The 14,316-nt window shown below is 53.2% G+C and overlaps 1 protein-coding gene across 1 annotated transcript in view; it reads left to right on the top strand.

Moving 5' to 3' along the window:
- The first annotated feature begins 6,939 nt into the window (after positions 1-6,939).
- The window catches only part of LOC144954939 (uncharacterized), a 33,230-nt gene continuing 25,853 nt past the window's right edge, over positions 6,940-14,316 (top strand). Inside the window, exons 1-2 of the mRNA XM_078885307.1 lie at positions 6,940-6,985; positions 11,267-11,343. Coding sequence (XP_078741433.1) covers positions 11,319-11,343 — 25 coding nt within the window. The 5' untranslated portion in view covers positions 6,940-6,985; positions 11,267-11,318. The remainder of the gene's footprint in view (positions 6,986-11,266; positions 11,344-14,316) is intronic.

The raw sequence follows: 14,316 nt of genomic DNA, 5'->3' as shown, positions 1-14,316 counted from the left end.
TGGGTGGGTGGGTGAGTGGGTGGGTGGGTGGGTGGGTGGGTGGGTGGGTGAGTGAGTGGGTGGGTGGGTGGGTGGGTGAGTGGGTGGGTGGGTGGGTGAGTGGGTGGGTGGGTGGGTGAGTGGGTGGGTGGGTGGGTGGGTGGGTGAGTGGGTGAGTGGGTGGGTGGGTGAGTGAGTGGGTGGGTGGGTGAGTGGGTGAGTGAGGTGGGTGGGTGAGTGAGTGGGTGAGTGGGTGGGTGGGTGAGTGGGTGGGTGGGTGGGTGAGTGGGTGGGTGGGTGGATGGGTGGGTGGGTGGGTGGGTGAGTGGGTGGGTGGAGTGGGTGGGTGGGTGAGTGGGTGAGTGGGTGGGTGAGTGAGTGGGTGGGTGGGTGAGTGGGTGGGTGAGTGGGTGGGTGGGTGGGTGAGTGGGTGGGTGGGTGAGTGAGTGGGTGGGTGGGTGAGTGGGTGGGTGGGTGAGTGGGTGGGTGGGTGGGTGGATGAGTGAGTGGGTGGGTGGGTGAGTGGGTGAGTGGGTGGGTGGGTGGGTGGGTGAGTGGGTGGGTGAGTGGGTGGGTGGGTGAGTGGGTGGGTGGGTGGGTGAGTGGGTGGGTGGGTGAGTGGGTGGGTGGGTGGGTGAGTGGGTGGGTGGGTGAGTGGGTGGGTGGGTGGGTGGGTGAGTGGGTGGGTGGGTGGAAGTGAGTGGGTGGGGTGAGTGGGTGGGTGAGTGGGTGGGTGAGTGAGTGGGTGGGTGGGTGAGTGGGTGAGTGAGTGGGTGGGTGAGTGAGTGGGTGAGTGGGTGGGTGGGTGGGTGAGTGGGTGGGTGGGTGGGTGGGTGGTGAGTGGGTGGGTGAGTGGATGGGTGGGTGGGTGGGTGAGTGGGTGGGTGAGTGGGTGGGTGAGTGGGTGGGTGGGTGAGTGGGTGGGTGAGTGGGTGGGTGGGTGGGTGGGTGGGTGAGTGGGTGGGTGAGTGGGTGGGTGGGTGAGTGAGTGGGTGGGTGGGTGAGTGGGTGGGTGGGTGAGTGGGTGGGTGGGTGAGTGGGTGGGTGAGTGGGTGGGTGGGTGAGTGGGTGGGTGAGTGGGTGGGTGAGTGGGTGGGTGAGTGGGTGGGTGGGTGAGTGGGTGGGTGGGTGGGTGAGTGGGTGGGTGAGTGGGTGGGTGGGTGGGTGAGTGGGTGGGTGGGTGGGTGGGTGAGTGGGTGAGTGGGTGGGTGAGTGGGTGGGTGGGTGAGTGGCTGGGTGGGGAGTGGGTGGGTGGGTGAGTGGGTGGGTGGGTGAGTGGGTGGGTGGGTGAGTGGGTGGGTGGGTGGGTGAGTGGGTGGGTGGGTGGGTGAGTGGGTGGGTGGGTGGGTGGGTGGGTGAGTGGGTGGGTGGGTGGGTGGGTGAGTGGGTGGGTGGAGTGTGTGAGTGGGTGAGTGGGTGGGTGGGTGGGTGAGTGGGTGGGTGAGTGAGTGGGTGGGTGGGTGGGTGGGTGAGTGAGTGGGTGGGTGGGTGGGTGGGTGAGTGGGTGGGTGGGTGAGTGGGTGGGTGTGGTGGGTGGTGAGTGGTGGGTGGGTGGGTGGGTGGGTGGGTGGAGTGGGTGGGTGAGTGGGTGGGTGGGTGGGTGGGTGAGTGAGTGGGTGGGTGGGTGGGTGGGTGAGTGGGTGGGTGAGTGGGTGGGTGAGTGGGTGGGTGGGTGGGTGAGTGGGTGGGTGGGTGGGTGAGTGGGTGGGTTGGGTGGGTGAGTGGGTGGGTGGGTGGGTGGGTGAGTGGGTGGGTGAGTGAGTGGGTGGGTGGGTGAGTGGGTGGGTGGGTGAGTGGGTGGGTGGGTGGGTGGGTGAGTGGTGGGTGGGTGGGTGGGTGAGTGGGTGAGTGGGTGGGTGGGTGAGTGAGTGGGTGGGTGGGTGGGTGAGTGGGTGGGTGGGTGGGTGAGTGGGTGGGTGAGTGGGTGGGTGGGTGAGTGGGTTAGTGGGTGGGTGAGTGGGGTGAGTGGGTGAGTGAGTGGGTGGGTGGGTGAGTGGGTGGGTGAGTGGGTGGGTGAGTGGGTGAGTGGGTGGGTGGGTGGGTGAGTGGGTGGGTGGGTGGGTGGGTGAGTGGGTGGGTGGGTGAGTGGGTGAGTGAGTGGGTGGGTGGGTGAGTGAGTGGGTGAGTGGGTGGGTGGGTGGGTGGGTGAGTGGGTGGGTGGGTGAGTGGGTGAGTGGGTGTGTGGGTGGGTGAGTGGGTGGGTGAGTGGGTGGGTGGGTGGGTGGGTGAGTGAGTGGGTGAGTGGGTGAGTGAGTGGGTGGGTGGGTGAGTGAGTGGGTGGGTGGGTGGGTGGGTGAGTGGGTGGGTGGGTGGGTGAGTGGGTGGGTGGGTGAGTGAGTGGGTGGGTGGGTGAGTGAGTGGGTGAGTGGGTGGGTGGGTGGGTGAGTGAGTGGGTGGGTGGGTGGGTGGGTGAGTGGGTGGGTGGGTGGGTGAGTGAATGGGTGGGTGGATGAGTGAGTGAGTGAGTGGGTGAGTGAGTGAGTGGGTGAGTGAGTGAGTGGGTGAGTGAGTGAGTGGGTGGGTGGGTGAGTTGGTGGGTGGGTGAGTGAGTGGGTTGGTGGGTGGGTGAGTGGGTGAGTGAGTGAGTGAGTGGGTGAGTGAGTGGGTGAGTGAGTGGGTGAGTGAGTGGGTGAGTGAGTGGGTGAGTGAGTGGGTGAGTGAGTGGGTGGGTGAGTGGGTGGGTGAGTCTGTGGGTGAGTGGATGAGTGGATGAGTGGGTGGGTGAGTGGGTGAGTGAGTGGGTGGGTGAGTGGGTGGATGAGTGAGTGGATGAGTGAGTGAGTGGGTGGGTGAGTGAGTGAGTGGGTGGATGAGTGAGTAAGTGGGTTGTTGGACGGACGATACCAAGTTGACGATAAATGAGGGGGGGGGTTGTTTGCCCATCTGGTTGTGAAGTCTAAGGTTGAAATCATCTAAGCAATACCCCTTTTTTTGCTTAGTGGCATCTCCCAGCCTATACAATCCATAGGCGGACGATACCAAGTGTTCGATAACGGAGGGGTTTCTTTATATTATCGTGCCCGCCACGAAATTATCGATCTTACACCCCCCCCTACTTTCTACTGAATGGCCTCTCCCAGCCAATACAATCTCATGACGGGCGAAACCAAGTGGGCAATGATAGAGGGGGGTTTTTTGAAGTTATTTCCACTATTGCGTTGTGGCCGAAACGTCGTGAGAATTTTATTATTTTGTTATTTTTATTATTTTATTCATTAGCTATTTTTATTATTTAATTACTTTTTATTTTTAGTATTTTATTACTTCCCTTCTACGTGACTTTACCGAAAGAACCAAGAAGAAGGGGTAATTTCACCTATTAAATTATCTATAAAACACCCCTAACTTGCGCATTAGTGGACTCTCCCTCCCGTACAAACCAACGGCGGGCGAAACCAAGTGGGCAATGATGGAGGGGGGGTTTTTGGAGTGATTTCACCTTGCGTTGTGGCCGACACGTCGTGAGAATTTTATTATTTTGTTATTTTTATTCATTAGCTATTTTTATTATTTAATTACTTTTATTTTTAGTATTTTATTACTTCCCTTCTACGTTACTTTACCGAAGGAACCAAGAAGAAGGGGTAATTTCACCTATTAAATTATCTATGAAACACCCCTAACTTGCTACTTAGTGGACTCTCCCTCCCGTACAAACCAACGGCGGGCGAAACCAAGTGGGCAATGATGGAGGGGGGGTTTTTGGAGTGATTTCACCTTGCGTTGTGGCCGAAACGTCGTGAGAATTTTATTATTTTGTTATTTTTATTATTTTATTCATTAGCTATTTTTATTGTTTAATTACTTTTTATTTTTAGTATTTTATTACTTCCCTTCTACGTGACTTTACCGATAGAACCAAGAAGAAGGGGTAATTTCACCTATTAAATTATCTATAAAACACCCCTAACTTGCGCATTAGTGGACTCTCCCTCCCGTACAAACCAACGGCGGGCGAAACCAAGTGGGCAATGATGGAGGGGGGGTTTTTGGAGTGATTTCACCTTGCGTTGTGGCCGACACGTCGTGAGAATTTTATTATTTTGTTATTTTTATTCATTAGCTATTTTTATTATTTAATTACTTTTATTTTTAGTATTTTATTACTTCCCTTCTACGTTACTTTACCGAAGGAACCAAGAAGAAGGGGTAATTTCACCTATTAAATTATCTATGAAACACCCCTAACTTGCTACTTAGTGGACTCTCCCTCCCGTACAAACCAACGGCGGGCGAAACCAAGTGGGCAATGATGGAGGGGGGGTTTTTGGAGTGATTTCACCTTGCGTTGTGGCCGAAACGTCGTGAGAATTTTATTATTTTGTTATTTTTATTATTTTATTCATTAGCTATTTTTATTGTTTAATTACTTTTTATTTTTAGTATTTTATTACTTCCCTTCTACGTGACTTTACCGATAGAACCAAGAAGAAGGGGTAATTTCACCTATTAAATTATCTATGAAACACCCCTAACTTGCTACTTAGTGGACTCTCCCTCCCGTACAAACCAACGGCGGGCGAAACCAAGTGGGCAATGATGGAGGGGTTTTTTTTGGAGTGATTTCACCTTGCGTTGTGGCCGAAACGTCGTGAGAATTTTATTATTTTGTTATTTTTATTCATTAGCTATTTTTATTATTTAATTACTTTTATTTTTAGTATTTTATTACTTCCCTTCTACGTGACTTTACCGAAAGAACCAAGAAGAAGGGTTAATTTCACCTTTTAAATAATCTATGAAACACCCCTAACTTGCGCATTAGTGGACTCTCCCTCCCTGTACAAACCAACGACGGGCGAAACCAAGTGGGCAATGATGGAGGGGGGATTTTTGGAGTGATTTCACCTTGCGTTGTGGCCTAAACGTCGTGAGAATTTTATTATTTTGTTATTTTTATTCATTAGCTATTTTTATTATTTAATTACTTTTTATTTTTAGTATTTTATTACTTCCCTTCTACGTGACTTTACCGAAAGAACCAAGAAGAAGGGTTAATTTCACCTTTTAAATAATCTATGAAACACCCCTAACTTGCGCATTAGTGGACTCTCCCTCCCAGTACAAACCAACGACGGGCGAAACCAAGTGGGCAATGATGGAGGGGGTTTTTTTGGAGTGATTTCACCTTGCGTTGTGGCCGAAACTTCGTGAGAATTTTATTATTTTGTTATTTTTATTATTTTAAACTTTTATTATTTTGTTATTTGTATTATTTTATTATTTAGTAATTTTTATTATTTTTTACTTTTATTATTTTGTTATTTTTATTATTTTTTCTTTTTATTATTTTATTACTTCCCTTCTATGTGACTTTACCGAAAGAACCAAGAAGAGGGGGTAATTTCACCTATTAAATTATCTTTAAACACTCCTATCTTGTTCATTAGTGTCCTCTCCCTCCCCATAGAACCAAGTGCGGACGATACCAAGTGGGGCGGCAACGGAGGGGTGTTTTTGATTTCATGTCTGGCGAACGGGTTTCGGTGTGAAAAAACCTTTTGAAACACCCCTACTTTGCGGCTAAATGGACTCTCCCAACCATTTGAATCCAATGGCGGGCGAAACCAAGTGGGCAATGATGGAGGGGTGTCTTTTTGTGTGATTTCACCCTTTTAAATTATCTATGAAACACCCCTATTTTCTACTTAATAGTTTCTCCCGCTCCATACAATCCAACGATGGACGATACCAAGTCAGCATTAACGGAGGGATTGCTTAAAAACTCCCCCCTACACACTAAAGTATCTATAAACACCCCTATAATGCAACTTAGTGGACTCTCCCACCCCATGCAAACCAACGGTGGACGATACCAAGTCAGCGTTAACGGAGGGGTCAAACTTAGTAGCTGACTATTATTAAAAAACACCCCTAGTCTCTACTTAGTGGACTCTCCCACCACATTCTATTCAACGGCGGACGATACCAAGTGCGCGTTGACCGAGGGGTGTTTTCAAACTCCCCCCTACACACTAAAGTATCTACAAACACCCCTATCATGCAACTTAGTGGACTCTCCCACCCCATACAAACCAACGATGGACGATACCAAGTCAGCGTTAACGGAGGGGTCAAACTTAGTTACCGCCACCTTCCTATTTCAAAACACCCCTATTCTCTACTTAGTGGACTCTCCCACCCCATACGATTCAACGGCGGGCGATACCAAGTGCGCGTTGACGGAGGGGTGTTTTCGAAACTCCCCCCTACACACTAAAGTATCTACAAACACCCCTATAATGCAACTTAGTGGACTCTCCCACCCCATACAAACCAATTATGGACCATACCAAGTCGGCTTTAACAGAGGGGTCAAACTAATTGCCGCAACCGTCTTATTTCAAAACGCCCTTATTCTCTACTTAGTGGACTCTCCCACTCCATACGATTCAACGGCGGGCGATAGCAAGTGCGCGCTGACGGAGGGGTGTTTTGAAACTCCTCCACTAAACACTAAAGTATCTACAAACACCCCTATAATGCAACTTAGTGGACTCTCCCACCCCATACAAACCAACGGTGGACAATACCAAGTCAGCGTTAACGGAGGGGTCAAACTTAGTTACCGCCACCTTCCTATTTCAAAACACCCCTATTCTCTACTTAGTGGACTCTCCCACCCTATACGATTCAACGGCGGACGATACCAAGTGGGCCCTGACGGAGGGGTGTTTTTGAAACTCCTTCCCCCTACACACTAAAGTGTCTATAAACACCCCTAGCATGCAACTTAGTGGACTATCCCACCCTATACGATTCAACGGTGGACGATACCAAGTCAGCTTTAACGGAGGGGTCAAACTTAGAAGAAGCCACCTTATTATTTCCAAACACCCCTATTCTCTACTTAGTGGACTCTCCCACCCCATACGATTCAACGGCGGACGATACCAAGTGCGCGCTGGCGGAGGGGTGTTCAGAGGTCCCCACCCCCCCCCCCCTCTCCGATCAGAGCGAAGTCGCGCCGCCTCCTAAGATGGACGCCATCAGCGTAGGAGGCTTTGTGAGTCGCGACTTTCTTTTTTTTTCTACTAAAAAATGTTCTAAATAAATTCTTCAACTTAATCGATAGCGGAATAAAAACACCGCAAGTTTCTTTCGTCGTCCTCCTTGTTGTTGTTGTTGTTGCTACTGTTTGTGTTTGTTTAGACGGAGACTTGCTTTGCTAACGGAACGTATCGTCGCGTGTGGTGGTGGTGGTGGTTTGTGAGGGGAATTTTTTTTATGAAAACAACAAAAAAATGCGTTGAACTTTCCTCTCGAAACTTTAAAAACTTAGTCAAAGTTGCCCGTAACTTTTTTTAACGACGCGATGTTTGTGTGTTTGTTACGAGGTTAGGGGCTTTTGTTGTTGCGTTGCGAATGTAAGAAGTTTTTAACAAAGTTGACCGAAACGATGTTGCAGCGCTTCTAAGTAGAAAACAACACTCACAAAGTGTGTCTGTGTTAGAGTTTGTGCCACTTACACACTCAGTCACTCACTCAGTCACTCAGTCACTCACTCAGTCAGTCACTCAGTCACTCACTCGCTCGCTCACTCAGTGAGTCACTCACCACTCACTCAGTCACTCAGTCACTCACAAAGTGTGTCTGTGTTAGAGTTTGTGTCACTTACACACTCAGTCACTCACTCAGTCACTCAGTCAGTCACTCAGTCACTCACTCAGTCAGTCACTCGCTCACTCAGTGAGTCACTCACCACTCACTCAGTCACTCAGTCAATCACAAAGTGTGTCTGTGTTAGAGTTTGTGTCACTTAAACACTCAGTCACTCACTCAGTCACTCACTCAGTCACTCAGTCAGTCACTCAGTCAGTCACTCACTCACTCGCTCGCTCACTCAGTGAGTCACTCAGTCACTCACAAAGTGTGTCTGTGTTGGAGTTTGTGTCACTTACACACTCAGTCACTCACTCAGTCACTCAGTCACTCACTCAGTCACTCAGTCAGTCACTCACTCACTCGCTCACTCAGTGAGTCACTCACTCAGTCACTCACAAAGTGTGTCTGTGTTAGAGTTTGTGTCACTTACACACTCAGTCACTCACTCAGTCATTCACTCACTCGCTCACTCAGTGAGTCACTCACTCAGTCACTCACAAAGTGTGTCTGTGTTAGAGTTTGTGTCACTTACACACTCAGTCACTCACTCAGTCACTCAGTCACTCAGTCAGTCACTCACTCTCTCACTCGCTCACTCAGTGAGTCACTCACTCAGTCACTCACAAAGTGTGTCTGTGTTAGAGTTTGTGTCACTTACACACTCAGTCACTCAGTCAGTCACTCAGTCAGTCACTCAGTCACTCAGTCAGTCACTCACTCAGTCAGTCACTCACTCGCTCACTCGCTCGCTCACTCAGTGAGTCACTCACTCAGTCACTCACAAAGTGTGTCTGTGTTAGAGTTTGTGTCACTTACACACTCAGTCACTCAGTCAGTCACTCAGTCAGTCACTCAGTCACTCAGTCAGTCACTCACTCAGTCAGTCACTCACTCGCTCACTCGCTCGCTCACTCAGTGAGTCACTCACTCAGTCACTCACTCGCTCGCTCGCTCACTCAGTGAGTCACTCACCACTCACTCAGTCAATCACAAAGTGTGTCTGTGTTAGAGTTTGTGTCACTTACACACTCAGTCACTCACTCAGTCACTCACTCAGTCACTCACTCGCTCACTCGCTCGCTCACTCAGTGAGTCACTCACCACTCACTCAGTCACTCAGTCACTCACAAAGTGTGTCTGTGTTAGAGTTTGTGTCACTTACACACTCAGTCACTCACTCAGTCACTCAGTCAGTCACTCACTCGCTCACTCGCTCGCTCACTCAGTGAGTCACTCACCACTCACTCAGTCACTCAGTCACTCACATAGTGTGTCTGTGTTAGAGTTTGTGTGACTCACTCAGTCACTCACTCAGTGAGTCACTCACTCAGTCACTCACTCAGTGAGTCACTCACTCAGTCACTCAGTCAGTCACTCACTCACCACTCACTCGCTCACTCACTCAGTCACTCAGTCACTCAGTCACTCACTCAGTCAATCACAAAGTGTGTCTGTGTTAGAGTTTGTGTGACTCACTCAGTCACTCAGTCACGCACTCACTCAGTCACGCACTCGCTCAGTCAGTCAGTCACTCACTCAGTCACTCAATCAGTCAGTCACTCAGTCAGTTACTCAGTCAGTCACTCAGTGAGTCACTCACTCACCACTCACTCACTCGCACACTCACTCAGTCACTCACTCAGTCACTCACAAAGTGTGTCTGTGTTAGAGTTTGTGTGACTCACTCAGTCATTCAAACAGTCACTCACTCAGTCACTCACTCACAAAGTGTGTCTGTGTTAGAGTTTGTGTGACTCAGTCAGTCACTCACTCAGTCAGTCACTCACTCAGTTACTCAGTGAGTCACGCACTCAGTCAGTCACTCACAAAGTGTGTCTGTGTTAGTTTGTGTGACTCAGTCACTCAGTCAGTCACTCAGTTACTCACTCACTCAGTCACTCACTCAGTGAGTCACTCACTCACTCAGTCACTCAGTAAGTCACTCACTCACTCGCTCACTCACTCACTCAGTCACTCACAAAGTGTGTCTGTGTTAGAGTTTGTGTGACTCACTCAGTCACTCACTCAGTCAGTCACTCACTCAGTCACTCAGTGAGTCAGTCAGTGAGTCACTCAGTCACTCACTCAGTCACTCAGTCAGTCACTCACAAAGTGTCTGTGTTAGAGTTTGTGTGACTCAGTCACTCACTCAGTCACCCAGTCAGTCACTCACTCAGTCACTCGCTCAGTCACTCAGTGAGTCACTCACCACTCACTCGCTCACTCACTCAGTCACTCATTCAGTCACTCACACAGTGTCTGTGTTAGAGTTTGTGTGACTCAGTCACTCACCACTCACTCACCACTCACTCACCACTCACTCAGTCACTCAGTCACTTACACACTCAGTCAGTCACTCACACAGTCACTCACAAAGTGTCCGTGTTAGAGTTTGTGTGACTCACTCAGTCACTCACTCAGTCACTCAGTGAGTCACTCACTCACTCACCACTCAGTCACTCACTCAGTCACTCACTCACTCACCACTCAGTCACTCACTCAGTCACTCACTCAGTCACTCAGTCACTCAGCCGGTCACTCAGTCACTCAGCCAGTCACTCAGTCAGTCGCTCACTCAGTCACTCACTCAGTCACTCAGTCAGTCACTCAGTCACCACTCATCCTTAGCTAAGTCGCTGTTTTTTGTTGAAAGTTTAAAAAGTGAAGTTTGTGTGTGATGTGGGGGGGGGGACGTAGCAGTGGATACGACCTGTGTCTATGATAATGCTCACTCACTCGGTCAGTCACTCGCACACTCACTCATCCACTAACTCAGTCACTCACTCAGTCACTCACTCACCCACCCACCCACTCACTCATCCACTCACCAACCCACTCACCCATTCACTCACTCACCCACTCACCCACCCACTCACACACCCACCCATTCACTCATCCACTCACCCACCCACTCACCCATTCACTTACTCACCCACTCACCCACCCACTCACACACCCACCCATTCACTCATCCACTCACCAACCCACTCACCCATTCACTCACCAACCAACCCATTTACCCACCCACCCACCCACTCACCCACCCACTCACCCACCCACTCACTCACCCACTCACCCACCCACTCACCCACTCACCCACTCACTCACCCACTCACCCACCCACTAACCCACTCACCCACTCACCCACTCACCCACTCACTCACCCACTCACCCACCCACTCACCCACCCACTCACCCACCCACTCACCCACCCACTCACTCACCCACTCACCCACTCACTCACCCACTCACCCACTCACCCACTCACCCACCCACTCACCCACTCACCCACTCACTCACCCACTCACCCACTCACTCACCCACTCACTCACCCACTCACCCACTCATCCACCCACTCACCCACCCACTCACCCACTCACCCACCCACCCACTCACCCACTCACCCACTCACTCACCCACTCACTCACCAACCCACTCACTCACACACTCACCCACTCACCAACCCACCCACCGACTCACCCACCCACCCACTCACCCACCCACTCACCCACTCACCAACCCACTCACTCACTCACCCACCCACTCACTCACCCACCCACTCACCCACTCACCCACTCACTCACCCACCCACCCACTCACCCACCCACTCACTCACCCACCCACTCACCCACTCACCAGATTCGACTTGATTTGGTAACAAGGCCTCCACCACTTTGCTCAGGTCGCCGGCTAAGAGGGTGGACTCCTGCAAGGTGGACAACCTCCACACAGCCATGAAGAAGTCCACCCTGGACCCTGGTGAGTGTGTGGGTTGGTGGGTGAGTGAGTGGGTGGGTGAGTGGGTGGGTTGGTGGGTGAGTGGGTTGGTGAGTGGGTGAGTGGGTGGGTGGGTGGGTGAGTGGGTGGGTGGGTGGGTGAGTGGGTGGGTGGGTGAGTGGGTGGGTGGGTGGGTGAGTGGGTGGGAGGGTGGGTGGGTGCGTGAGTGGGTGGGTGAGTGGGTGGGAGGGTGGGTGGGTGCGTGAGTGGGTGGGTGAGTGGGTTGGTGAGTGAGTGAGTGGGTTGGTGGGTGAGTGGGTTGGTGGGTGGTGGGTTGTTGGGTGAGTGGGTGGGTGAATGAGTTGGTGGGTGGGTGGGTTGTTGGGTGAGTGGGTGGGTGAATGAGTTGGTGGGTGGGTGGGTTGTTGGGTGAGTGGGTGGGTGAATGAGTTGGTGGGTGGGTGGGTGGATTGGTGGGTGAGTGGGTGGGTGCGTGGGTGAGTGGGTGGGTGGGTGGGTGAGTGGGTGGGTGGGTGGGTGGGTGAGTGGGTGGGTGGGTGAGTGGGTGGGTGGGTGGGTGAATGAGTTGGTGGGTGGGTGGGTGAATGAGTTGGTGGGTGGGTGGGTGAGTGGGTGGTTGGGTGGGTTAGTGGGTGGGTGAGTGTGTGGGTGAGTGGGTGAGTGAGTGAGTGGGTGGGTGAGTGAGTGGGTGAGTGGGTGGGTGGGTGAGTGGGTGGGTGAGTGGGTGGGTGAGTGGGTCAGTGAGTGGGTGGGTGAGTGAGTGAGTGGGTGGGTGAGTTAGTGGGTGGGTGAGTTAGTGGGTGAGTGGGTGGGTGAGTGGGTTGGTGGGTGAGTGGGTGAGTGGGTTGGTGGGTGAGTGAGTGGGTTGGTGGGTGAGTGAGTGAGTGGGTGAGTGGGTGAGTGAGTGGGTGTGTGAGTGGGTGGGTGAGTGGGTGGGTGAGTGGGTGAGTGAGTGGGTGAGTGAGTGAGTTGGTGGGCGAGTGGGTGAGTGGGTGAGTGAGTTGGTGTGTGAGTGAGTGAGTGGTTTGGTGGGTGAGTGAGTGGGTTGGTGGGTGAGTGGGTTAGTGGGTGAGTGAGTGGGTGAGTGAGTGAGTGGGTGAGTGAGTGAGTGGGTGAGTGGGTGAGTGAGTGAGTGGGTGAGTGAGTGGTTGCGTGAGTGGGTGGGTGAGTGGGTGAGTGAGTGAGTTGGTGGGCGAGTGGGTGAGTGGGTGAGTGAGTTGGTGAGTGAGTGAGTGGGTTGGTGGGTGAGTGGGTTGGTGGGTGAATGAGTTGGTTGGTGGGTGGGTTGTTGGGTGAGTGGGTGGGTGGTTGAGTGGGTGGGTGGGTGAGTGGGTGGGTGGGTGAGTGGGTGGGTGGGTGGGTGAGTGGGTGGGTGAGTGGGTGGGTGGGTGGGTGAGTGGGTGGGTGCGTGAGTGGGTGGGTGAGTGGGGGTTGGTGAGTGAGTGAGTGGGTTGGTGGGTGAGTGGGTTGGTGGGTGAGTGGGTTGGTGGGTGGGTGGGTTGGTGGGTGAATGAGTTGGTGGGTGGGTGGGTTGGTGGGTGGGTGGGTTGTTGGGTGAGTGGGTGGGTGAATGAGTTGGTGGGTGGGTGGGTTGTTGGGTGAGTGGGTGGGTGAATGAGTTGGTGGGTGGGTGGATTGGTGGGCGAGTGGGTGGGTGGGTGGGTGGGTGAGTGGGTGGGTGGGTGGGTGAGTGTGTGAGTGAGTGGGTGGGTGAGTGGGTTGGTGGGTGAGTGGGTGAGTGAGTGAGTTGGTGTGTGAGTGAGTGAGTGGGTTGGTGGGTGAGTGAGTGGGTTGGTGGGTGAGTGGGTGAGTGAGTGGGTGAGTGAGTGAGTGGGTGGGTGAGTGAGTGAGTGGGTGGGTGAGTGGGTGGGTGAGTGAGTGCGTGAGTGGGTGGGTGAGTGGGTGGGTGAGTGGGTGGGTGAGTGTGTGAGTGAGTGGGTGGGTGAGTGGGTTGGTGTGTGAGTGAGTGAGTGGGTTGGTGGGTGAGTGAGTGGGTTGGTGGGTGAGTGGGTTAGTGGGTGAGTGAGTGGGTGAGTGAGTGAGTGAGTGGGTGGGTGGGTGAGTGGGTGAGTGAGTGGGTGAGTGGGTGAGTGAGTGGGTGGGTGAGTGGGTGAGTGAGTGGGTGAGTGAGTGAGTTGGTGGGTGAGTGGGTGAGTGAGTTGGTGAGTGAGTGGGTTGGTGGGTGAGTGAGTGAGTGGGTTGGTGGGTGAGTGAGTGGGTTGGTGGGTGAGTGGGTTAGTGGGTGAGTGAGTGGGTGAGTGAGTGAGTGAGTGGGTGGGTGGGTGAGTGGGTGAGTGAGTGGGTGAGTGGGTGAGTGAGTGGGTGGGTGAGTGGGTGAGTGAGTGGGTGAGTGAGTGAGTTGGTGGGTGAGTGGGTGAGTGAGTTGGTGAGTGAGTGGGTTGGTGGGTGAGTGGGTTGGTGGGTGAGTGGGTTGGTGGGTGAATTAGTTGGTGGGTGGGTGGGTTGTTGGGTGAGTGGGTGGGTGGGTGAGTGGGTGGGTGGGTGGGTGGGTGAGTGGGTGAGTGAGTGGGTGGGTGGGTGGGTGAGTGGGTGAGTGGGTGGGTGAGTGGGTGGATGGGTGGGTGAGTGGGTGGGTGGGTGGGTGAGTGGGTGGGTGAGTGGGTGGGTGGGTGGGTGGGTGAGTGGGTGGGTGGGTGGGTGAGTGGGTGGGTGGGTTGTTGGGTGAGTGGGTGGGTGAATGAGTTGGTGGGTGGGTGAATGAGTTGGTGGGTGGGTGGATTGGTGGGTGAGTGGGTGGGTGGGTGGGTGAGTGGGTGAGTGTGTGAGTGAGTGGGTGGGTGAGTGGGTTGGTGGGTTAGTGGGTGAGTGAGTGAGTTGGTGTGTGAGTGAGTGAGTGGGTTGGTGGGTGAGTGAGTGGGTTGGTGGGTGAGTGGGTGAGTGGGTGAGTGAGTGAGTGGGTGAGTGGGTGAGTGAGTGAGTGGGTGAGTGAGTGGGTGCGTGAGTGGGTGGGTGAGTGGGTGAGTGAGTGGGTGG

Source organism: Lampetra fluviatilis, unplaced genomic scaffold, assembly GCF_964198595.1.
Source record: "Lampetra fluviatilis unplaced genomic scaffold, kcLamFluv1.1 SCAFFOLD_434, whole genome shotgun sequence".
NCBI lineage: Eukaryota > Metazoa > Chordata > Hyperoartia > Petromyzontiformes > Petromyzontidae > Lampetra > Lampetra fluviatilis.
This window is presented reverse-complemented; position numbering and strand designations above follow the sequence as displayed.